The following is a 23,832-nucleotide window of genomic DNA, read 5'->3' as shown; positions in this document are numbered from 1 at the left end:
GCCCGCGTGGGAACATAATACTAGCTTATTATCCTCGTAAAGCTGTCACGTCCTATGCCATACTAGAAATCGCGACGGATTGTGGGAGTTCCGGCGGAACTACTAGTCTCCTTATATAATTTCACGCCGTGCCGTGCGAGTGGTGCTTATTTAGCGCGACTGAGATTATAGCTTCTAATAAAAAAAAAAGAATAGGGAGAAGCTGTTAAATCTTTTCAGTCCAGAGATTTTCTGGCAAAGTAGTACATGAAGATATTTAATCCACGACATTCAGGCGACAGTCCGCTATAATGACCACGAGACTCGGATCTCTACCAAAATAGAATCTTCAAAACTGTCAAGCATCTGACGCGAAGAATTAACAGCGCATATATATTTTATTCGATCCTGTAGCAAAATACCGCGAAATAACTTTTCGGCCATTTACCCTGTAGAAGTTCGAACAACGTTCCGATGAATAATTCAAATACTATGCAAACGTCAAATTGTATGTGTCAAAATGAGCCACAGAGCTTTAAATGAACTTGGAGATACCGCAATCAAAGTTACGTCTGGTAATCCAATTTTGTAATATAATGATTCAACGCATGTATATAAAAAAAATATATAATGCATTTTTTAAAGAAAATTATTCTCATTTAATCAAAATTTTATCAAAAATTTTTGAGAAATTCTAATGTCGGTATATTTTATAACAAACTTGATAAACTTGGTTTATTATTAAAATAATTTATTTATATTAAAAATTTTTGAGAAATTCTAATATCAGTATATTTTATAACAAACTTGATAAACTTGGTTTATTATTAAAATAATTTATTTATATCAAAAATTTGAGAAATTCTTATGTCGGTATATTTTATAACAAACTTGATAAACTTGGTTTATTATTAAAATAATTTACTTATATCAAAAATTTTTGAGAAATTCTAATGTCAGTATATTTTATGACAAACTTGATAAACTTGATTTGTTATTAAATAATAACAAATCAAGTTTAAAAATAACTTATTTATATTAAAAATTTTTGAGAAATTCTAATGTCGATATATTTTATAACAAATTTGATAAACTTGATTTGTTATTAAAATAATTTATTTATATCAAAAATTTTTGAGAAATTCTGATGTCAGTATATTTTATAATAAACTTGATAAACTTGATTTATTATTAAAATGATACAATATTAATATGAATATTATTATTCGCTGCAATTTCGAAGAACCTATATAATAATTCTTATAGTAGATGCTTAGAACTCTGGCGATATCTCAGAGTGTAGGCAAATTGCATTAAAATACTGGTATTACGTTTAAAATTTGGTGTAGCTGGAATACATGTATGCGGGGGTGTATCGTTTATTGTCTAATATAATTCATATGCATTGTGGAAGATAATTTGGGAAGTAACTCGAGCGTAATACAAGATAATTTGGGCGTGGAACGTGATAATACTCAAATTAAAATAATCAGAAATATTTGAAGGCAAAGTTAGACTTTATATCACGGCACGATGAGAGATGATATAGCAGCTTCGGCGGTTTATTTTGCGCAGCAAAATTCTCGTAGATAATATATGTATGTTATTTTATCACGGTTGAAAATCTCTCACTAGACTTTTTCGGAACTTTGAATAACGAGCGAAATACGTGTTTCAGCATGATAAATATCGAGATTATGAGTTTGGCAAATTATTATTAATGCACAAATGAACGTACATTTACATAGGAACATTTTATACATATTTTCTTATCATTAATTATAAAGCTTCGTGTATCTTATAATATGCTAATTTCTTGTTTTCTTTCTCGTTCTACGTCATGTCAATGTAACATTATTACACCCAATGAGAAAAGAACAAACTACAATTAATTCGAATTGAAACAGGCGGATAAGTCGTGTGAAAAAAAAAATATCGGACAAGGAAAGAGAAGGACAGTAGCGTTGTATAGGTGCAGCGTGTCGTTTTTCATTTCGCCCATTGTTCGCCACACAATTCAGGAGCCTATTATGGTTGTTATTCTTTCGCTTCTCGACAGCTTCGCCCGCGGTGTATATGTGCCGCGACAGACAACCGTACTGACATTTGTGCACCGATACGTTATTGCGTTTCGTTGCGGTGCAACAAGCGATGCAATATACTGTCCGATGTTGCTTCTCTCCCGGACCTGCAAATCCTGTGCCGAAATCTATTCGCGTTTATTTACGTTCTCCTTCTATTTCGTGATTTCCAACACCAATTCTTTCTCTTTCAACCGCTCGATGCACGTTTATGAGCCGCAGTCAATTAACGCAGTCAATTAATTAATGAAAATACAACGATGAGCTTCATGATGAGTTCGTCGATTTTTCGCGATCGACCCGTTTGCGCTCCGAAAAACGGATCCGCTAATTTTTATCCAGCGAATGAAAATCATTAATCGTATCATATAACGTTGTAGTATTTATTAGAATAAATAATAACGGTTTGCGGAAAAAAATTTCAGAATTTCTACCTTATATTCTCTGAATAAATTCTAGCTTACACGCAATTAAGATATAAATAAATGCAGTTTTTCTTCTTTTTTCTTGGTGTAATAGTATAATTAAATCATTTTGAAAAGGAAAGGGGCGGAGATTAATAAAAGTTACATGTTATTAGTGAAGCATACTTGAATCGGTTCACAGCCGGCTAATTTTATTTTAGGGGAAGCTAAACAGATCGTTGGAGTACTTTTACTTATGCAATCTTTTTAAAAAGCAGTTAGAGACGCCGGAGAGAGAAAGAGCGCAAGGGGTGGCAAGGATCTCGCGCGCGCCACCTCCGTAACTTGTTCTCCCCGATTTCACTCCTCATCCCACGCATTCTATTCCTCGTCGATTCAACTGAATGTTTCGTACGCTCACCCATCGGCCACGACAAGCATGTTGTATCGGTGTATAAGCGTGTTCGTCGTTCCTCCATAGTATACGGTCGTAAGGGGGGAAGAGGAAGGGGGGGAAAGGGGGAAAACTCGGAATGGGCGAGATTTACGAGCTATGCGGGAACCGATGCACATACAGCTATGCACGCGTATATACGTGTACACACACATACCCTGACGAGAGTCACCGACGACGTGGGACACTCGCGCTTTTTCTATAGTTCGGTGATTAAACAGTTTAATATCACAAATACCTGGCCTCTGGACAATGCCACGTGGTGTGAGGCGCCGCGTATAGCAGCCCTCGCGGACAGGGTGAGCCTTTATTGTCCTGATTCGTGCGCGTTGTTGTTCCATCACTTAGCGTCGCGAAACTTTTCGATGGATTTCAAGACGTTTTTTTTCTCCTTTTTATTCTTCGCCATAATGCGCACTGATATTTATTATTTAATTCTTTACATATACTCCTGGACAAAATTAACGCATAATTTTTTTTTCCACTTTTTCTTTAAAAGCTGATATTTAAATTTTAACGGAAAATTTTAAAGAAAAAGTGAAAAAAAAATTATGCGTTAATTTTGTCCAGGAGTATATATTAATCGCGTAATAATCGCGTAATTTGTTGCTAGTACTTGCAAATATTTACAACATTAAAAATATAAGAATTTCATATTTATTATATTTATATTTGAAAAGTATTGTATTTTTATGTGGTCCATTAATTATATTCATTTTTCTCTATTATAATGAGAATAGAAATTAATTAAATTATAAAAGAGTCCAATAAAAGTCCAAGAAGAACTCTAGAATCCTGAAGCTTTTTTCAAAGCCAAAGCAGTGAGCTTGGACAAAGAGTTAATACTATTCTTTCATCGTTGTTATATCATAAAAGCTGGAAACGCAAGGTCAGAAAATTCTTTAACACGAAGATGGCTGATCTTTTCGTAGTGAATGTGAAATGATCAAAATTTATTTAAAAAATATTTAAAAAATTATGCTACATTCAAATGAAAAAAATATGAATGAGAAGAAAAGAGATAGACATTGCAATAGATGTTCTTTTATAAATATAGAAAAAAGCCTAAAATTTCGATAATAGAGAACGATAAATGTACTATATAATTTTTATTGAATTACGCGCAAGAAAATCGAGAGTATAAAATTTCCTATCGTCGTAAAAGTCTAACCATCAAACACATTCGTAACTATCTATTTGTCGTAAAGTAAGTGTAGGCGTTTCCGCGATGCTACGCGTAAAGTTAAGCCGCGACAAGTTTCGCGAATCATATTATCGTTGCGAGTATAGTGAAGCAAAAAAATTTTATTACAGCATTTTGGTGCTGACGCGTCAGGCATTGCAAATTATAAAAGTTGTTCAAAGTTTCCAACACAGCTACGAGAATTTGTCCTTATCTTTCGCTCTTAGTTTTTATTATAAAATTTATATATAATGTGAAATATTGATGTTTCACCTCCACTTTTCGTTTCAAATTTGATTCCTATTAAAAATGAATTATTTTTAGTCACAATTGTAAAGGCATATTCGAGTCTCCATAACTTGTTAGACAATGGATATAATAAATTCAAAAGATTAACAAAAGGGGACGAAGAAAGTTTGCACAGCTTAAGGACTGTGGATATTTCCGGCTTTCTCTCGAATAATTTTAAAAAGCGAGATCGCGACACAAGTTTGCCGCGAATTAGAACGACCGTGCGATACGCGAGTGATTGCTGAAACGAAAACGAGCGAGGAGAAAAAGAGCGGTGAGAAGGGAAAGGAATGAAGGGAGATGAAACCAGTGACCACCTCCAATCAGCCACTATTGCCGGCGAATCGATTTTCGTAATGAATTGTGGCTCGGTGACTCCCACCACCTCGAGCCAATATTGCTTCTTCAGGTTTACAAGTTCCTTCCCTTCCTTGGCCCGGGACCTAAAACCTAAAACACGATCGCCTCTAGTCCACGATTAAAGCCGTAATACCTTGACGTCGAAATGTTTTTTCAGCGAGGAATTCTCGCTCCGTCGAGATTTTCGGAGGCGTGTTTCAATGGTACTCGGAAAATTGAAACACGTGAAAGCTCGGTTATCAACGCGACACGACCGTTGTTTTTCAACTAAAAAGCGCGTGTTTCCCCCCCAAAAAAAAGCTTTGAATTTAAAAAGAATCGACGTAATCTCGCTTTGCACCGAAACCGATACATTTGATTTATTCAAAAACCGAATGAGAACCGAACAATATTATTTTATTATCAAACATATTCAATTTAAAAATATGTTTTGATTTAGTCTCTCGTGATTCGTTTTTATTTACGTTTGATCCAAAGAGATTCTTCGCCTGAAAAGAAATTATTCATTGCAGTGTTTTAACAGACTGGTATGACATTTATGGCGTGTATTTTCGTTTTTGTACCAATCTACTAGAATCAGTTTATTTGATTGAGCTTAATCGACCGAGTGATACACTCGGTGGATGGCTGAAAATACAGTGATGTTCTTTACGCGAGGCGATGAGTCATGCGTCAAACGCGGACCCTTCTGAGTGGAATTCCTGAAATATGCGAAATATCCGTGGAACGGCACGTTTATAATGTGTTCCACCAGCCAGCTCGGCGAGTTTTCACGTCGTGATTTAAGCGCGATCTTCTTGGAAAAATCTTGCTCAGCGAACGGTGCAAAATCTACATTTCTTCACTGATAGATATAATTAACTGAAAATTTTACCCGATATATCGGATTTTTCACGAACACTGTTGACGCATATAAAATTTAATTTCTTTTATATATGTACATTTTTTTCTGTCAATATGATTATGAAATTCTAATTGGTTCCTCGAGTTTACTTTCCAGTGAAATTTGCTTCGAATAACACAGTTAATTAATTTCTATTGTCACTTAACGTATTCAGACACGCCTGCAATATATTAATATATTTATTTTTAATTTTCAATTTTTAAATAAATTTAAAATTTTTAATATTATTATTTTTATAATTTAATATTATTATTATTGAAAATTAAATAACTATTTTGCGCAACAGTGTTTTAAATTAAAACATTTCTATTTAAACCTGCACAAGTTTTTATTCTTGGCGCACTACAATTTTATATAATTTTTTTGTAGAAAATTAAGACTGTATTTTGCACATATAATAATTTTTCACAATAGTTTATACATTTTTTATTTGAAAATAATACTATTTTGTACGTGGCGTTTTTTAAAAAGGTAGTAAGTATTTAGAGATTATTAAAAAGACGACAATGAGAAATTAACGTACGATGGAAAAACTGTCTTGGAAATAATAAATCTCATTTTCGAAAGGAGGAACCCCTTTTACACCTGCGCGAGTGTGATCATTCTCATTTCATGCTTTTGTAATTAGGTTTATTATCCGATCCGACCTCTTCATGTGCCACATATATGTACGATACGATTTCCCGGACGCGTATGAAACAATTGGGCCTGGCGGTTTCTGAATCAGCGCTCGCATGCATCTATACGCGGGCGGATTTTGACCAAGTTGGCCGGGTCGATTGTCACTCGCGGTCCATCAGTGTGCGATGGGGCACACGTTTCGAATGACGGGCACGAAAGGGCGAATGCGCGGGACGTGGTGGACATAGAAGAGTGGCGGAGCGGCGAGTGCGGGCGCTTCGTGTGACCACCAGATTAGTTTTGTTCGAGGCAATTTGAATTTAGATTAGTTGTCGCAAATTGCCGTAGCCGATCGCCACGCGCGACTATAACGCGCCTCCCGCCCGGCCGTTATTTCTCCGGAGCGCTCATTTCGTGCCCGGCGCGCATATTCGCGTCATTCGTTCTGGATAATCAAACAACTCAAACTCACGAGCCACTCGTCACGGTTGTTTGTAAAACCCGGGAGAGTCCACGTAGGTACATGTAATTTCTTATAATCAAATAGGAGAGGAAAAATGCGTGGCCGACTTTCATTTTTCTCTTTTCCACACGAAAGAAACACTGACTCGCGTGCAATTTCCGAGATTTTAACGATTCGTATACGTAATTAAGCATCTTGATTGTACGATCAATTAGTTTAATTAGTTAATTTATTGTATGATTAATTTTTATTTAATTTATTAGATTTCACTCACTTTGTTGATGTAATAAAGATTACTTTTTCAAAGAAGGATTAAAAAGGTGACAACTGTCCACGCCTGAAAATACTTTTCTTGATTCGAAAACTTTGAAAAAAAAACGATGATAATAAATTGTATAATTTTATATAATATTATTATGAAAGAATAAAACTAAAAAAATTTTCTTTTCATATAAATTTAAATTTAATATTTTAATTCTTTGTAAGTCGTCAATCAACTATTCAAATTTTTATTAAATCTAATGATTGGATTATGTATTCATGTGACATTTAAAAACATGCTATTAAAAGTTTAATAATAAATTTGTCGATTTTAGCTATTTCCGACTTTATACAATGCAGGTATTATATATATTTTAGCAATCAACTAATATTATCTCAAATTGATTGACAATTTGACGAATAATTATTATGAGAGAGAGAGAGAAAGAGAGAGTAAATTATTTAATCCTGTCTATTACAAATAAAAAACTTAGTGGAAAAAGATTTAATAATTAATGTAATAATTTTTATTTTTACATTTTATTTTGTATTTTAATTATTTATTCATACAATATCTGGATATTAATAATAATTTTTCTTTATTACAACGATTAAAACGTTAATTATGATGCATGGTCTACTTCGCTGTCGCTTGATGTGACTTGACGCGAGATACTATCATGTCTCTTGATAAAAATATTAAATAAAAAAATTTTATATATAAAAATTTTATATATGTTCTCGTGTAACGGTTTTTATGACAACATAAAATAAGAAAATATGATTTTACCGAGTAAAATCTGTATTGAAGATAGTACCTCCTTTTATAGAACTTATCATTTTATGATATCAGATTAGATATTTTTAGATTTAATATATCGATAACAGACTTATATTTGGCGGAGCGCCATAGGCCGGAATTTCGTGACGAAGGAAAAATCAGTCTTCTTAAAAACGAACGTATTTCCCATAATACACGAATAATATCGTCGGATAAACGGCAAAGAGTGCAATCTTCAGTTGTTCTGTTATCGACGTTTACATTCGCGAGAAAAATATCTTAACGTTTTTCTCACGAGGGACGAGTGGTCAAATGGATTTACTCGAATGATCCGTATGATTTACCGAGACGTACGTGATAACAGATTGCGAACTTTCTCTGCGGATACTTTCGATATCGATATAATATATAACGTTCTTTTTTATCCACCATAGACCACCGTGGAACAATCTAATCGTTTGAATAAAATAAAAAATAAAAGAAAAGTATATATCATAAACGCGCGCTTTTAACGTAGCGTCCTCTGAATATGAACACAGTAAAAAATTGTGCGTCCACATATTAAAATTTTCTTGTGTCGCCACGTTTTAATTAGTACTTCGATGTAAAATTAACATACAACCTGTATGTTATTATTTTTATAACGTTTTCATGTGTTACATTTATGTCAACTTCATAACTTAACACTTTGTATACGTCTTTTAGAAATGAAATATTATTTTGATTATTTTTAACATAATTATTTTAAACAATCAACATGTCTCAAAGTCAGTTTAACATTCTAAGAAAAGTTAAAGTGAATCTTGAAATAATCTTGAACTTTGACATACAAAAATAATCAAATTTACTAAAATCAAATGTTTCTATTACAAGTAATTTAAGTTACCAAATAATTACCATTATATGTTAATATCCTCAACATTTCTTACGAGTTATTGTAGCTATTTTTTCATGTAATTTTTAATTAATTTGTATGTTACTTTTACATTACACTTAAAGTCACGATAACAAAAATAAATGTAAAGTATTGTGTCAATTATTTAACATTTTTAGTTTGTCAATAAATAACATACGACGAATGAGTTATTTTTCTTAAAATTTAGAGTGGACTTTCTGGGACATGTGAAAAATGTTATAATGAACATTTTATTTTTTATTGTGAATTAGATAAACGAACGGCACATATATTTATACGCATATATAATATGTACAGATGTAGATATGTAATTTTTCATTAATCTTCGGAACATTTCGATATAAAGTGCGTTACGATCCAGTTACGCGACATCAAGTGAATATAGCACTGCATAGCGTGCAATTAATCATGGAAACTGTCATTTTATGTAATAGTCGACACGGTAACGATTAGATTATCGCTCGGCGATCAGTCGCTATCATTAAACATGTTCCATCTTTGTCTATCAAATCTATCGTGATGGACGCTATCCCGATCATTCCGCTCTCTTTACGCCTGAAATAATAGCGCGTATCACAGCCCCCGAAGTGTTGTATTGCTTTTCGAATTTTCGTAATTTGGCTCGCGTTTGTAGCGACGATGTATGCGGTCAGCCACGTGTTCGGCATTTTCCGCAATTGAATGATATTGGATGGATAGATGGACGGAAGTGAACTCTCGCAGGAGAAGCGGGGAAAAAAATGTGCAGCGCAAACTTCGTTGGCGGAGGCGGAGGTGGCGGCAAAACGAGAGGAAAAACATGGCGCGTCATTTTCATGGAATATTTGTATCACACTCGTCTAGATACAATTTCGAATAATCGTTGAAAATTGTCGCGCGATATTCCATTCGTTCGGAAACGTTTTATTTCGTATTTTGCTCTGTTCACGCGCCGCGTTCGTCGGCCACTTTATTTTTAACGTTTCGCCGCGTGTAATCCCGTACAATCGTATGATTCGACTAATTACATATTTATTCGATCCATTTGTATTAACATGTATATGCGCTTATCTACTAATAAGCTTTATAAAGATGCTTATTGAATTAATATAATGATCTAGTTAGTCTTTATTTTGATCTTGTGTATTTTATTTCCCAAGTTTTTATTTTTAATCTCGAAGTTTCATCTCAACTTCTTCCCATTTATCGATTTTTTATTACGACTTAAATGTCACAGAACAAAGCGAGAGCATATCAGTTCTTTTATATACACTTTTAGACATGTGGAGCAAGTCGATTCGTAAATTCAGGTCGGTTACGAGCCTTCAAAGCGTCAGGATGTTCATGAAAATTAAATTTTGACGGTCAAAGTGGTTTCGGAAGTGTATTCGAATCCTAGATCATCGTTATCCCGCGGTGCGAAAGAGAGAAATAGCGATAGTGTTCTCGATATTTAAGATTAAAAAGATCCGACATCGCATCTGACACGCGAGGATATCAGCGGAATAAGAAAATCTTCTCTTCTGTACCTTGTAGAATTGACCCAACTCGTGAGTATTCCTCTCTACTGTGTATTTCGCGTATTTCTGTATATGAGGATTCGCCTCACGTTGCGCCTCCGCTCCCCAGGATAAGTGTTGCTCAGAACTTAAATTTGATCTAGTGAAAGGATGCAGCAAACAGAAGAAGAATTCATGATCGCGAATTGAATATATACAAGTTTTTAAGTATACTATTTCAGGAAGGAAAACAATGATATATGTAGAAAGTTTTTTAAACAATGTTGAACAAACAACTTTTTTACAAAGTAATGGAAGCATAATTATAGATCTATCATATTAAAATTAAACGAAGAGATAGAATATATATAGACATATATCACAGTAAAAAATTGGCCGTCCATATGTTAAAATTTTCTTGTATTACCACGTTTTTATTAGTACTTCAATGTAAAATTAACATACAACCTATGTTATTTTTAGAACGTTTTCATGTGTTATATTTACGTCAACTTTATAACTTAATACTTTATATGTCTCTTAGAAATGGAATATTATTTTGAGTATTTTTAACATAATCATTTTAAACAATCAACATGTCCTAAAGTCAGTTTAACATTCTAAGAAAAGTTAAAATAAATCTTCAAATAATCTTGAACTTTGACACACAAAAATAATCAAATTTACTAAAATCAAATGTTTCTATTACAAGTAATTTAAGTTAAAATAATTACTATTATATGTTAATGTCCTCAACATTTCTTACGAGTTATTGTAACTATTTTTTCATGTAATTTTTAATTAATTTGTATGTTATTTTTACATTACACTTAAAGTCACGATAACAAAAATAAATGTAAAGTATTGTGTCAATTATTTAACATTTTGTCAATAATCATATATTAACATACGACGAATGAGTTATTTTGACTAAAATTTAGAGTGGACTTTCTGGGACATGTGAAAAATGTTATAATTAACATTTTATTTTTTTCTGTGTACATATGCGCATGCATATATAAAATACATTTTCTTAGGTGTAAAAAGAAAAATTCTAAATATTAAGGGCTTTCTTTGTTCGTTTGGAGGAATTGTTACTCATTATTATATATATATATATATATATATATATAATCACGAATTCTGAATGTCATTATTCAGGGAATTTACCTTGGCCTGGCTCGAACATGTTTGAAGTTAACAATGAATAAGTAACATTTATTTCCTCGGGTGTAACCCCCAAGACCGATTCACCTTGGATTCACCCGCCTCTCTCCCGTGGTACATCCCTCCCGTCTCGACTATATACTTTTGTCTCTACCAACAGGATCCTATCATCATCCACTATGCGTGCCGCAGGCGGAAATCTTTTTTCTTTCATATGCTGCGTAGTCGGAATTTATGCGAACGGCATGCAAGCGGGATCCGGGACGTCCGTCGTACGGACAGAAATGAATAGAGCAGCTCTGGCTGCCGGGTACTTTACAAATATGTGACCAGAAAACACGCCGAGGGCTCAACCTCCCTCCGTACGGAGATTCCGTTTCGCTGCTTCCGCTTTTCGAGCGCAATTTTCGATTTCGAGGAGTTTTACATTTTTCGCCCTTACTCGATACAATTTTGACGATTTTATTATGGTCGACGTAAAGGAAATATGTCTTGGTAATGACCTAATTGTGAATAAAAAAGTAAAATTGCTTACTTATGAAAGAGTATTTACATATATAACATGTATATAACACAACACATAACAGTTACATATATAAACATAAGCGTTTTCGTGATTTATGTATCTTGTATAATTCATTCGCCAGTTCTCTACTACTTTTTCTCTTCTAAAGTTTATTATTATTTAATTATTACTTGTTTAAGCGAGATCTCTATATTCTAGATGTAATAAAAATGGTATGAATAAATACATATATTGCATTCAATTTTTCAAAGAGTGGAGTACGATGATATACTGTCAATAATGTATGAAAATCCGAGGCTCTGATAAATTTTGTAGCATGTCGGTTTTGTGGATTTCTACCTTTTCAGGGATCTGCCATATAAATCAACGTGTGCCATAAAAATCGTGCACGTAGTCGTAAAATTCTCAGCAGGCAGTTACGCCGATGATCTTTCTTCCTATGCGGAAACGGAAGGAAAACGCGTTGTCCTCGCGTATGTATCAATGTTCGATCAATGGCTTCGTTACCAGTTTACCGATTCAAAAAGCGCGTTTAAGGAACATTACGCCTATTACGCTTTAACGACTTTCCGTGGAAACGTGCAAAGTTTCATGAGACATGTCGAAGAGTGTCGACTATATATATTGCAAGGTATAATAATAATCTTTCGAGGTTCTAAAGATGCGCGCTAAATTAAGATCGTATAATTGCTGGAATGAGTGATCCATTGGACATGATACTACTATATGTGATGTAGTACCATTATATCACTGTAGTTTCCGGTTTTATATATACCATGTTACGTTTATATCACAAGCATTATTTATAGGAAATCGGAAAATGGATGCTACGAATAGTTAAAAAGAGATAAATTTTTAACACGGATCCGTTTGCATAGTCGATTATATAAATTTGTATAAATACTTGTATTATATATATATCCGGAGCACGCAAAAATTCAAATGCATGTTTAAGTAAAAATATATACCTGAATTTATTTCTGTTACATACATTTCTATTATATACATGAACTCTATTTCTATTTCTATTACTAAATTGCATACAAATGATTAATATGAAATATAAAAAATTCATTTATATATTTAATTAATCGAACTTTTCTATTTGAAATATTTAATTGATTTTACAAATCAGAAAGAAATATTTTATATAGTTCTTTTCAGAAATTTTAAGTAAATAATCCATTGGAAAAAATATTTTTCTCATCGCGTATGGACAGTAAAATATTTGAATTTTCACGCGAAAATATTTTGTTTCATTTATTTTTCTCTTACTTTTTACATTTCTTGCATTTTTGTTCAGATTTATAATTAAATCATAGTTATATTTGTCAATCATTTGTCAAATCAATTATATTTGCAAATCGCATTATATTAAATAAACGATGGTTAATTTTAAAATATATTTTTATTTGTTCAGAGAGTTACTTTTCTATTTATTTTTCCCATTAAATGATATCTGAAGTAATACAATAAGTAAAATGTTTGAAATTATCAATATAAGTTTGAAAATGTTATTTAAAGGAACATTTTTGCGATAATTTTTTTAAAACTATTATTTTAGTTAATTTTTCAATCACGCGTTTTGAAAATAAATATTTCCTGTATCTTTCTCTCATTTTCACAGGGAAAAAATAAATTTTCAAATAATTTATAACTTTATTTAAACGAAACACTATTTATATAAATAATTATTTTCAATACTTTGTGCATTTGAAATGTACGTACCAGCGCTCCCGATAAAATGTCAAACGTTTATCAAAATATGTATATTAATATGGCTATCCTCGTCTGAATTTTATATCAAATTTCTTGTACTGTCAAGTGAAAATTCTATAAAATTTCAGGTATCAGACGTACGCATCGCATTTTTTTACTGCAGTAAAACATTTAATACCGGAGAATTTTAGTATTTTACAATGTAATCTTTGGAGAACGTTAAAACATCGACTGTATCTGCAATGTGCGAGGCATTAGATTCCGAAGTCCGTCATCGCGTCGCGAAACAAAAGGTGAAAATCGCGTTTGGAGACGTCGGAAAGGGAGTCTTTACGACGTAGAGACGGCAGATAAAAGGCGAGTTGCATAGTGTACGTAAATCCGATATTCTCACTCCGGGCGTCTTACCTCACTCTCTTCGCGGGAGCGCTGAATATCCGTCACACGATACTTGAGGGGGTGGGTCTCGAGAGGATTTACTTTACTGCAGATTGATGTATGAAAGAATATTATTTTACCGCGCGGCGTTGCTTTCAAGGGGCTGGAAGTTTAGCGCACCGAAACGACGCGCTTCTCTTTACAAAATGTCCCGATATCCTCGAACGACCTAATCTCAACGACTATCCTCGTTTTAAGAAACTGTTTGTACGTACGTTTATTCGCCTCGTCTACCGGCATTTCCCTAATGGCGTATAAGTGTACATCCTAATATCTCGAGGAATTATCAGATCTCGTTTTCGGGAACGATGCAGAGTCCGACTTTCTCATTTTACATCCGGGTCCAATTATACTTTTCTCCGGGAAAACGGAACATTTCCACGTCGTTCCGCGACCGTTTAACCGGAGTATGTACGAAGTTACGACGCCGGCAGTTCATTTAGATAAGATCTCCGTCTTTCTCCATTCGACTGCCAGACTTCTCGGAGGACGGCGAAGTCGCAGATTCTATCACTGGCAAAACAAGTGCGGTATCTTTTTCCCAAATCGGACGTTTTAACTATTTCTGCGCGTCGTAGGGTAAGAAAGTTTAGCGCAGAGATCTCATCTCTCTTTGAATGTTGCACGAATATTACGGAAAACAAAATAATAATATAGAGATCTCCTCTCCCTATTCTTTTTTTTTTTTTTTTTTTACAAAGTTTCATTATAACGGTATTTCCTCGCGCGTCTCGTCGGCTGGACTCGATCTTTATAACTTCTTTTCGTTCTCTTGCATTACTTTAAGATAAAAAATTCTCTGACTTTCCACGTTTTTTCTCCGCGCGCAAGAACGTGGGAATTTTTCAGCGTGGACTCTTTATAAGAAAAATTCTTGGCGATACCGCAACGATTCTCGTTTTTCCTCGTTTTTACACGCGAATAATACGTACGTGCGCCGCTGCTTTTCCGTCGTTTGCAAGTTTCCGAGCCGGGTCCACCGACCATCGCGCCGCGCCTCGTCCCGCGCCTCTTCCTCTCGTAGAGGAAATGTAACGAGCATGCGGGGTAGGACCTCGCGATTGTAAAAAGCTATACGGCGTACGACGCAAGGGGTGCAAGTTGGTTCTCTCATTTGAATACTTAGATTGGAAGGGTCGCGGAGGGGCTTCGGGATCGGAGTAAAGAGTAGAGGTAGATGGTATCCGAGCGAGGGGGATGGGAGAAAGCCTGGGGGCCGCTTAATCGCGTTTTCCGAGAAATTTATGAGATCTGAGCCGATAAGGTAGAGAATAAGAGCAAGTCTGAGAGACCTCGAAAAGAAAAAAAAAAGAACGGCGGAAAAGAGGGAAATAAACGGGGCTCGAGGAGGGAAAGAGGGGAAGGTTAGACTGGAAACGCGGTTCAAATATAACAGTTCGGTTTAATGCGGAGAAACACTCTGTGATTCCCGAAGAGATAGAGGCGAATCCTCCATCGGGCAGCTTGGAATGTTTTCGAAACACATGAATAAGTCACGTAACGATCGGTAAACTACTCGATTAATTATTTCTTTATAAGTGTGTTGCTCTCTTTTAAATCACAATTTGTAGCATTTATACAAAAGGAATATTTTTATAAATAAGTTTTTATAAATATTTTTATAAATAAGCTTTTATAAATAAGTGTAATTTATATATATTTTAATTATTATATACATTTTTGAAAAGGTTTTTTCTTGAAAAGGAAATTTGTTTAAATTGAAAAATAGTTAATAAAAAGATAAATATTTGAATTTTATTTTTTTAATGTCGTGAGGCTGTATGTTTTTTTTTTCTCGCTTTGAAAATTGAATAACCGAATTTTTTGCTTTATTATATGCAACTCGAAAAAAAGTATTTAACTAATTTAAATAATAATTTACACATGTCAAAAAAAATGTTTTTTAATTTCGTGAGTCACTGTATGATTTTACCTTCTTTTGAAGAAATGTTTTCCAACATTATTATTTTTTTTGACATATGTAAATTATTATTTAAATTAATTAAATACTTTTTTTCGAGCTGCACATAATAAAGCAAAAAATTTAGTTATTCAATTTTCAAAAGTAAATTTTTTATCATGCAACCCGGAAAGAAGCATTTGATTTATTTACATAATAATTTATATACGTGAAAATTACGATATTTTTGATGAGAGAAGAGTCTGTCCATAAACTGAGATACTCCACTTAATGCGCTCGATTCTGCATTGTAACATTGTGTATGGAGGAAGCAAAAGAAACAACCAGATTCATCTCTATCTCGCGATTTTCTCATAATTTTCACTGTAAACCGAGGAAAAAGGTAAAAAGGAATGGGAAAAAACACACATGGAACGAAACGGGCGGCATTTGTGGCGCGATAAAAAAACAGGGCGCGATAAAAAACGGGTAACATTTGTCCTTTCCTCACGTTTTTACATTGATCAATGCGATCGCGGGAACGGAAGATAATCCGCATTAATAGGAGGTAACGTCAGTGAAATTTTTTTTTCCACGGCACATCCGATAATTGTGATCGCGCGGTCATATCGTCTAGCGCCACTAATCTAAGATATTTCTCTATTAAGGCCACTTAATCTTCGCAGCTAATGATGTCGGCGCGAAAGAAAGGTTTATCTCGCCCTCGCTCTTGTTTTTCCATCATCAGTCTACCACCATGGCAAAGAAGTGATATCGATAGATAGGTGTGCCGTCGGCTTTTTTCGCTTTTCCGAAGGAAAAATCGAGAGGCTGCGTTGCCCGTAAGGCGGCTGATAAGGACGACTCATTGGTCCCGGGATAGACAGACTACTGTCATTTGTCAGAGGCATCTCCGCCGATGTGTGCACCGTTAAAACCCGCCGTCCAAAGTTTCTGTTTCAATTGAACCGCATCACGGTATTTTTGCGAATTTCATTTCATAATTAAAATTCAGTTGGAATATTCGATATTTACTTACATCTTGTATAAAAATATTTTCAGATAAATTCAAATAATTGGTTCGCCGTTTACAGCCCCTATCGTCGCTTTGCACGGAAAGTAGTTCTTCGCAATCTGCCCAGAAATATTTCTAATAAAGAAAACTATTACCTAAGCGAAAAAAGCCACTCGGCAGATTATTGACAGAGTCGTCTCTGACGGATGTTAAGGTGACATTAGCATTGAAAAATCTTACCCGTGAAAATCTTCGTCTCGCACGTGCGCAATTCGCACGCCGAGAGTGCATTCCACAGGCGTGGTTTTTCTCGAGTCGAGCCGAAAAAGGAACGGAAGGATGGAAAGAGAGAGAGAGAGAGAGAGAGAAGAAGGGGAAAAAAAGAGAAAAGAGGGAAAAGCGGCGGGTGAAACGCACATCGACAGGAAATACTCCGGTAGAATCAAGATAAACTCCGTTCCAACGGGAATGTCTGCGGACGGTGATATGTGTATAAATTGTATACGAACGGTCGATGTGCGTAGTAAAGGGAGAGATAAAGAGAGAGAGAGCGAGGGAAAATGTTCCCGTGTGGCTTGTGCACATGTGTGCGAGCTCGACCGTCGTCTTATCTCGGATTTCGTTCGGACTTTACAGCCCCACGTAGAGGTCCTCCCGCAAGAAGGAAACAGTCCTTTTTCTGGTTGCGGGATCGGCCGCGGGAACCCCATGCATTTCTGATGAACGTTCAGACCCGTACAACTCTTCGCGGCGATTTCTTACGGCGTCGTGTTCCCGGAATCGGGGGACGATTGTGATCTCGATTTAATGAAAATCCGAAAACAATTCGATTCCCGATGTCGCACGCTAACTTTCCGCGCGGAGAGACTGCGATTTTCGCGATTTCATTTGCGGGACACTTACCTTGCGTGTCTTCAACACACGATGTTCCCGATCGTCTTGACAAAATGAATTTTTCTTCCAATCACCCTTAAAATTTAATGCGTTTAAAATTCATCGATTTCAAGCGCGATGCAACTTCGAGACTATTGAAACAAAAAAAATAATCGCCCCATTTCTTTTCTTTATTTAAATTTAGTTTTTATTATCTAGAGCTAAATCGAGTTCCAAGACATTCGATTTTATGATTTTTTTATCATGATGAAGACACAATATTTATATTACAATTCGTGATTAAATTTGTGCGCATCTGTATTAAATATTGTAATGTTTCAAAAAATTTTATCCTTAAGATTTACATTTTTCACAAGTATTAAAATAATTTTTATAGCCCACATAAAAGATTGATACAAATGACCATCGGTTACCAATGGTATTCATAAGTAAAATAATTTTTTCTCGCCAAATCGACAGAAAAGTAATCTGTACACGATTGTACATCGAGAATGCAATTATGAAGTGCGTGCAAACAGGTAGAATTGGGATAGTAAACGAAGTTGTCCGCGTACGACGTCAACACGATCGCGCAAAAATCATCCCTCCAGACCCTTTCCCCCCTTTTCTTCCTGTCTCGCCCAATATTAAATTACGTATCGCCTTTCGCGTTTATAACAGCGATATTTCTACGACAGTATGCTCGGCAAGCCATGCCTTCGCTTGCTTTTTCGCGAAGAGTGCGCGGCACTACATGAAGTGGAAAATTGACATAAACTGTTGCTCCTGGCACTCTTCTTCACGAGCTCCCCAGTGCTCGGAGCATCGCACGACGCGTTGTTGCGGTAGTATAAGGCAGACTTTTCACCGGTCCCCCTCTTATACAAGTCACCATGAGACATCCTCGAGACAAGTACGGTCTTTGAGATTTACTCGACACATTATCTGTATTTAAGTGAATTCTTCGATATTATCTGGATTGTTCTTTACCACAATGTGCGAGACGATGATTTTCCTAAGAATTATTCTCTTGACATGAGTTTATTTTCGATATCGCGTGTAAGAGAAATTTAATTTGTAGATGAAAACGCGTTAAATTGCTTCACACATTCTGTAAAAGTTTAGTCACGTAAGTTACTCGTTCTTATTTAAACTCCCTCAACTCTTTCCTTCTTTCTCTCTCCCTTTCTCCTTCTCTTCTTTACTCTAAAGGAACGCAGACTTTTAGTCCATGTTGTAAGATAAGAGTTATAATTCTGCTGGAATTCCATTATTCCTTTCAGAAATAATAAATCAGTGTCTGATGAGACTAGGTTGGCCAGTCAGCAATTTCTCGCGATGTCGCGAATACAAAAACCTTAAGATCTCCTTTCTTCTTTCCTACTTTTACTAACATATATACATATATATCTCTTAAGAGAAATTGGCTGATTCTGTTTGCTACAATTTTGATTCCATTATCTAATTTCAACTAATTTAATTTCGATTAAAAAAAGAAAAAGGATATTGTTTATTTCCGCAATATTTTAAAGCAGACACTTTATTATGTATCCTTTTTAGTAACTATTTTTTTCGACGAAGATAATCGGATGAGAATAGCATAGAGTACATCGCTTTATACTTCATAAAGTTGCTGATCTCTTTCATTTTCTACAGAAAATGAAATCGATTTTCATCGCAGAAATTTATTCGAATTTACATTATCGATTGCTTATCGTTAATATTGTATCATACAAATATTACGCTTCATTTGGAGTACAATTTAGATTGTTACTACAAAATAATCTTTATTGTATTTTTCACACATATCCATATATTTACATATTGTAAACATTATATAAAAGAATTTGTAATAGATTTATAAATTTATAATAAATAGGATGAATTTTTTTTATAAATTTTTTATTTTCTTTATTTCTTTATATTATTTATTTTCTTACAATTTTCTCATGTGCAGAAATTTTTATATGTGCGAATTTTTTATATAAATTTTTTATTTTCTTTATTTCTTTTATTTTCTTTATTTCTTTATATTATTTATTTTCTTACAATTTTCTCATGTGCAAAAATTTTTATAAATTTCTTATTTAATAAATTTTACTCATCGATGATAAGAAACGATAAGAAACATCAAAGAGATTTTTATGTTGTACCTAAAAATTACTAATTAACGAATCAAAGCGATTATCACATCGAATATCTTATGTTAGAATCGTTGCGCGGCTTGGCAATGCTGACACGCGACACGTGACCGGAGACTTGTCGCAGATATTAATTAAAATTCGCGCGGGCACTCGACCTGCATAATGAAGAGATCTCCCGCTCTTTAATCACCTCCGCGTCACATGAAAACCACCCCGACAACGTCCGCGCGTGTGCGCGTGTGTATGTAACGCTCGTATAAGCACGCTTCTGTACGGCTCTGTAAGTTATTCGCCTTTAGCTTCTCGCTCGATTCTCGTCAAGCGAGAGAGTCCGTCCCAATTACATGGCCAGGTTAAAGTTTCTACAAATAATACGGCGAAAGTTGCGCCGATCTTCCCTAGTCTCTTATCCATTTCCGTCATTTCCGCTTTTCAGAGGCGCGAGGAATAGTCTTTCTTTCGCAACGCGGTTCGCTCGCGGCTACGTCACTCGTCGGACTCATTATCGCGATGCAGCTTCATTTTACTGATGCCGTATCAATTATCGCGTAACGGAAGTATCTCTCGTCAGGCTACTTCCTCTGCATAATTAATAGAAGTTCGACAATTGACAAGACTTTGAACAAACGAGGCCTTATTGGTAGAGTAGATGCGGAAACAATTCGAAAGGATTCCTAAAATGTCTTTCTTATATGTATTAATTGTCTTGTCACTTGTCTAATTATCTTTTTTACTGTATATATATATGAAATAAAATTTTTAAAAAAATTTGAAATGATCATTTAGATGTGATGCAAGTTTACAAAGACTTTAGATATTATTTCAAGTAAAAATTCTTGTAAATTTTTCTAAAGTTATTAATTATTGATTTTATAAGATAAACATTTGCTATATATTTCTATTTTTAATTTTCAAAGAAATTAAATTTGAGATAATTTTGATCTGAAAGTATTAAACATTATTTAAATGATTGTTTTCAATAAAATGCTGTCAATAATTTATTTTTTAATTTTAATCATAATTTAATCATAATTAATTTTAATCATAATTTATTTTTTAATTAAAAATCTATTTCTATAAATAATTATTCTATAAATAATTATTTATACATTATAATAAGCTTTATATCGTGCGTTATTAAATTTACTATTTTTAGAAAAGTCGTACATATCGCTGATTCTGATATGTAATTATTAAAAGCACGCCTGAATGAAAATTTCATGACAAAGAAGATTTTTGATTTCGAGGATCCGGCTCGGACGGGCCATTTCATGCGACGCAATTGCGAACGATGTAGGGAAAATTTGGAATGCGAGTTCGAAATGCAGTCTCTCTGTACAACCGAAACACGTCCGACCACATACACGCATGTTGTTGCACACGCGACTACCGGGCTGCTTTGGCCCCCTAAATAGTGAAGTCGATGGCAGCAGCCCAAAGAGAATTTTCTAGTGATGTACACCCCTTTTGGTTACTTGGCAAGCGAGAGTCGCTTCGATTTACCTTTAAAAACCATCCCACGTGCATAACATATGGTTGTCGGCCGCACGCGCGAGCGCTCTTGAATCTGCTCCGTCTAAAAAAATATATACTTGTAAAAAGAAACGTTTAATAACTCAAGAAAAGACAGAATAAATATTACTATAATTGCAGAATTGCAGAATCTAATTTAATAAGCTCGGATTTCTCCTCTCTCTCTCTTTCTTTTTTTCTATAAATGAAATAGATTTCTTTTTTCTCTCTCTCTCTCTCTCTCTCTCTCTCTCTCTCTCTCTCTATTTCTTATTCGAGTACAAGATATGCGTCATTCGGATCTGAAATCGAATCTGAAATTTACAATAGCACCATTATGATGAAAAAAAAGAGAGAGATAACTCAAAGAATACGTTATCGATTTTTCCTCTTGAAATCCACGATAACGTTTGAAATTGTGGGGTATTTTAATAAAAATTAAATCCTTTCACAGAGGACGATGAACATTTTCCAAGCCAATATGTCGTGTTGTTGCAGTCCGCGAAACTTGCGCGAGAGATTACGACGATAAAACGAATTTTCGTAAAATATTTCGACAAGATGTACGACCACGTACGCGCGCGTTTCACACGCACACCGAGGTTACTGTCGCAATCTAATTTGATACTATAGAAAGTAGCGGCGCAGCAACAAAGAGCGATGTATCGCGTGTATAAATTCGTTTTCGCGACACACCCAGCCCATTATGCGAGCTCGTATCGTGTCCTGCGCGCGACACCTTCGCCGCAAATGCGAACCTCACGCATGAAATAACGTTACGCGCGACGAAGAGATGCGATCGCGGGCGGACAGATGGAAGGAGAGCTCGATCTCCATAAGCATCTCGAAATCTTCTCGTAGATTCGATCGCACACATGCCCCTCCCCCTCCCCCGCACGCCAAGGACTGTCTATTCTCCTTTACCCGCCATCGAGACGACGACGGTGGTCGGAATGTAGAGACTTGAAAAATTGCATTTTGTATTCAATAACTAAGCTGTCACGCCGACTGGTGAGCTTCTATAACTCAAAGCACATCCACGCAGCCACGCGTACCACCGCCCCTAGATCGATCGATCCTCCTTTCGGTGGTAAGCAAGGAAAGGGAGCTTGAGAGGGTGGAAGGGTTAGGGGGATGCACGTACGGTACGCTCTCTTTTTCCCCCTCCCCAACCCCTTGGCGTACTCGTGCAAACTCACTGACGTTGTGATTTCAAAAAATTCCGCTGTCGAACTTTGTATCGGATTTTGTCGATCGAGTTCCGCCATCCCCCTTCATCTTTCGGCGCCAATGTCTGACAGATCCCGAAACTGTCTCATATTCGTCAAGCGAATTTGGCGCAAGATTTTCTCGCCCCGTTGTTGTATACATATACGAGTGTAGTCTCGCGCGATCCGATTGTTTATTAAAATTTAATTAAAATACGACGTGACAATGAGATATAATGGTGTGCAAATAATATGTTGTAATACTGTCGGAGCGATGCCGGATGTAGAATGTAATTAACGCGGGAATTTACACATGATTTTGATTCCTTATCAGTCCACGAGCGTAATTAAATGTGCATATACAAGGTTATTAGTTAATTATTACATGTATGTTAGCCTAGAAATTTTATCGCGGTTTTATTATAATATGGTATACTTTACAGATATTACCATGAAATTATATTTTACATGTGTGTCGAGATACGTGTACATACACATACATTTTATATACTAATTATATTATTTTTTTTTTCAGTTTCCACCATCCCTGATCCTCAATTCGTCGACGAAATAGGAAATATTACGGTACCGGCGGGACGAAATGTCAAACTGGCGTGCAGTGTGAAAGATCTCGGATCGTTTAAGGTATGTAGAAAATATGAAGTTATAGTTGTTCGTTTTCTTCCAATTCATTCATGTTCGCGAAATTTATTCGTTTTACTTTTATCGATTTAATTATATTTATGAATTGTGATACATTAATGGAGTCGAGAATAGTTTATTGAGTATAATTAAAAAGAATTAATGAATCAATAATATCTACTTATATAACAGCTTATATTAATATAATATATATATCGAAGATCAAAAAAATTTAATTATCTTTATTAAAACAAGCTTTGTATTACAGACTTTTCGGATAAATATTAAACATTAATAGTTCAGTCGACTTTTAATTAAAATTTGTAAGATCAATGTATTTCCTCTCTCTTTCACTTTCCGTCATTTTAATCTTCTAAACTCAATTTTTGCTCGAAGGCTAAGCAGAAAGTTATGAGCGCGTGACATCGTTAAATCATCGTGGTCGGATGATACCGAAATACTTTGATAAATGTCATTCATCAATAAGGGATCTCATTAAATTCGAAGCGTGG

The 23,832-nt window shown here is 34.9% G+C and overlaps 1 protein-coding gene and 2 long non-coding RNA genes across 11 annotated transcripts in view; 1 reads left to right on the top strand and 2 right to left on the bottom strand.

The window, feature by feature from the left end:
* LOC145969294 (uncharacterized) overlaps positions 1-23,832 on the bottom strand; it is a 229,029-nt gene that overhangs the window by 52,948 nt on the left and 152,249 nt on the right. The gene's annotated exons all lie outside the window — the stretch shown is intronic.
* The window catches only part of LOC145969289 (lachesin), a 218,899-nt gene that overhangs the window by 76,671 nt on the left and 118,396 nt on the right, over positions 1-23,832 (top strand). For all 4 annotated transcript variants that reach the window (XM_083095303.1, XM_083095302.1, XM_083095301.1 and 1 more), the window contains one exon: positions 23,214-23,323. Coding sequence is in view for 2 of the 4 variants with exons in the window: in XM_083095301.1 (XP_082951427.1) it covers positions 23,214-23,323 (110 nt within the window). In the remaining 2 variants the exon portion in view is untranslated. The remainder of the gene's footprint in view (positions 1-23,213; positions 23,324-23,832) is intronic.
* Positions 1-23,832, bottom strand: part of LOC145969293 (uncharacterized) — a 73,216-nt gene that overhangs the window by 16,919 nt on the left and 32,465 nt on the right. Inside the window, exon 2 of the long non-coding RNA XR_014438012.1 lies at positions 21,462-21,534. This is a non-coding gene — a long non-coding RNA (uncharacterized LOC145969293). The remainder of the gene's footprint in view (positions 1-21,461; positions 21,535-23,832) is intronic.

The sequence above is a fragment of the Camponotus vicinus genome, unplaced genomic scaffold (genome assembly GCF_025532165.1).
Source record: "Camponotus vicinus isolate PSW18456_S1 unplaced genomic scaffold, iyCamVici1.0 SCAF_3, whole genome shotgun sequence".
NCBI lineage: Eukaryota > Metazoa > Arthropoda > Insecta > Hymenoptera > Formicidae > Camponotus > Camponotus vicinus.
The sequence above is the reverse complement of the archived record's forward strand: the minus strand, read 5'-3'. Positions and strand labels throughout refer to the sequence as shown.